Source organism: Myotis davidii, unplaced genomic scaffold (genome assembly GCF_000327345.1).
Source record: "Myotis davidii unplaced genomic scaffold, ASM32734v1 scaffold496, whole genome shotgun sequence".
Classification (NCBI taxonomy): domain Eukaryota; kingdom Metazoa; phylum Chordata; class Mammalia; order Chiroptera; family Vespertilionidae; genus Myotis; species Myotis davidii.
In genome coordinates, this window is record NW_006289398.1 from 3,705,949 (window position 1) to 3,708,528 (window position 2,580).

Genomic DNA, 2,580 nt, shown 5'->3' on the forward strand with positions numbered 1-2,580 from the left:
CCGCTGGGCACCGAGAAGACCCCCCGCCCGCGCTCCCGAGCCCACTCACCGGCTTCTCCTCGCCTTCCATCTTCCCTGAAGGGCTGCTGGCCTTCTCCTCGGACATCGGCGAACCGGGAAGAGAGGACGGAACTCAAAAGCGACGGCCGGGGGAAGAGGAGCGGGAGGCGGCCTGAAGGGCGCTGCGGTTCCCGGGATCTCCGCGCCACAGCCACTAGCCTGGAAGGACCCGCTGATGCAATCCACCGGCGCCCAAGCCCCGCCTCCTAGCGGGCAGCCAATCAGAAAGTGGGGGAGGCGGGCTCTCCCATCTCTAAACCAATGGCAAAGCTTGTTGGGGCGGGTCTAGGAAATCAGTGTGGCGTGGGAAGAGGAGAGGGACCCGTACGCCTCCCTCCCAAGCCCCGGTTGCACCCTTTCCGGAGCCGAGGCTGCAGTGCGCGTGCGCCTCCCCCAGAGCGCCGGGGCCCATTAGTCCAGGGCCTTCCCGGCCACCGTAGCGAAGGAATGGGTCTTGGTCGGAGCTTCCGGGAAGTCTCCGGCGCACCACTTCCGGGGTCATCCTTCCAGAAAGAACAGTAGCCTTCAGCCCGGCTCGACGTCTTCATTCATTCATTCCTCACGTGGCACGTAGGTAGGATGGTCTCGTCCACACAAAGGGAATCGCGGAGCCTCTTGGTTAAAACTGTCCCGTGACTCGTAGCTGCTCTTGGCATAAAAGTAGTCATGGCGTTGAAGGCCCCAGCGGCCCAACTTTCTCCACCCCCCGCGGCGTACGGAACTCTGGCCACAGTGACCTTCTATTTCCCAGGTCCTCCACAAATGTTCGGGTGCGCGCTGAGAATGGCCTCCCCACCCTCACCTCTGCCTTCTCCCCCCGGCCCCCCGCACACTTTTTGCCTGTTTAGCATCTATTTATTTGTCAGATCTCAGGAATAGTGGTTTTTTTTTGGAGAACCATTTCCTGGCCACCCGCACTGCATGGAGCAAGTCTCCCTGTTGTTTCTGCTGGCAGCTTCCTGTAATTCTCCTGGTAGCACCAATCAGGTCAATTTTACAATTAAAAACAAAAACCATCTTATTGTGTCCTAGGTGGAAAACGTCACAAAAGCACAATTTGCATATTTTCACCCGCATCTAGCAGAATGTAAGCATGGCACACAGTTGATGTTCAATAAATGTTAAGGGAATTCACGGGTATTATGTTAAGTGAGATAAGCCAGTCAGAGAAAGACAAGTACCATCTGATTTCACTTATATGTGGGATCGAATGAATACAGTAAACTAACAAATGAAATAGAAGCAGACTTGGGCTGCTTTGTTCGTAATAAAGCAGGTCCCACCTAAAAAAAAAAAAAATAGAAGCAGACTCATAGATTCAGAGGAAAGACTGACAGCTGTCCTTAGGGAGGGTGATAAAAAAAAAAAGGTCAAGGGATTAAGCAAAAAACAAACAATAAAAAAAAACCACCAGCCCTGGCTGGTGTGGCTCAGATGGTTGAGCATATCCCATACCCAAAAGGTTGCCAGTTGGATTCCCAGTCAGGGCACATGCCTTATCCACTGGGTTCAGTCCCCTGTTGGGGTGCCTATGGGAGACACCCAATCAATGCTTCTCTCATATCTCTCTCTCTCTCTCTTCCTTCCTCTCTGTCTAAAAAACAAACTAAAACCAAAAATTCATAGTTACAGAGAGGTAGAAGAGGATAACGGGAGGATAAATGGAGATAGAAGACTTGACCAAGAATGGTAAACAAACAGTACAATATACAGCTGATATCTTATAGAATTGTACACCTGAAATCTATATATTCACCCCAATAAATTCGACTAAAATTACTTAAGAAAAATTACCTCTTAATTTGTATTTGTGAAAAAGAACCCCAGAACCCCTATACTAATTAGATTTAGAAGAAGGTTAATGTTAAGAGTAGATTATTGGTGGTACTTGGGTATTATCCTTAAAATTTCTAGGACATAAATAAAATTTTAGTAGAGTTAAGTTGACGATTCTAACTAGAATTGCCAGAATCATTAGAATGATAATCAACAGGATCTAATCTCACCTTCTAATAGAAAACAATTTAATTATGCTCTTTAGACATGTCTGCCTGAGTTGTATATTAGTTTTAAATGGGGATAATGAAGACCAGAAAGATTGAGATTACTGAATTTGCTAGAGGCTGAACAGTACAGGCTAACAATTACGGATTGTGGTTACTGCCGTGCAACTCGGTCGCTAGCAGCTTCTCTTAATTTCTCGTTCTCTTTCAACCTAGGAACCGGTCCTGGCCTAAGAACTGCCAAAAGGAAAAGCAGAAGGCTTTTCTGAAAGGTTGCATGTGATGCAAAAATGTAGAAGCTGTAAAAGAAAAAAAGCAGTTGCTGGTCTCCCAGTGGCACAGCGGCCTCTGGTGTTAGGAAGGGGTCTTCCTGCCATCACATGCACATTTAGGCCTACAGATCTCAGGTCCAGAGAACAACAGGTTATTTAGCAGTTTTTATATATTTACTTCCACCACCACCAACAGGGGGTGCACCCATGAAGCCGGGCTTAGTGCTATGATGACTAACCTAGCC

The 2,580-nt window shown here is 47.9% G+C and overlaps 1 protein-coding gene across 1 annotated transcript in view; it reads right to left on the reverse strand.

The window, feature by feature from the left end:
* Positions 1–257, reverse strand: part of TARS (threonyl-tRNA synthetase) — a 26,197-nt gene extending 25,940 nt beyond the window's left edge. Inside the window, exon 1 of the mRNA XM_015562605.1 lies at positions 50–257. Within this exon, the coding sequence (XP_015418091.1) occupies positions 50–106 (57 nt within the window). The 5' untranslated portion in view covers positions 107–257. The remainder of the gene's footprint in view (positions 1–49) is intronic.
* Between the last annotated feature and the right edge of the window lie 2,323 nt (positions 258–2,580).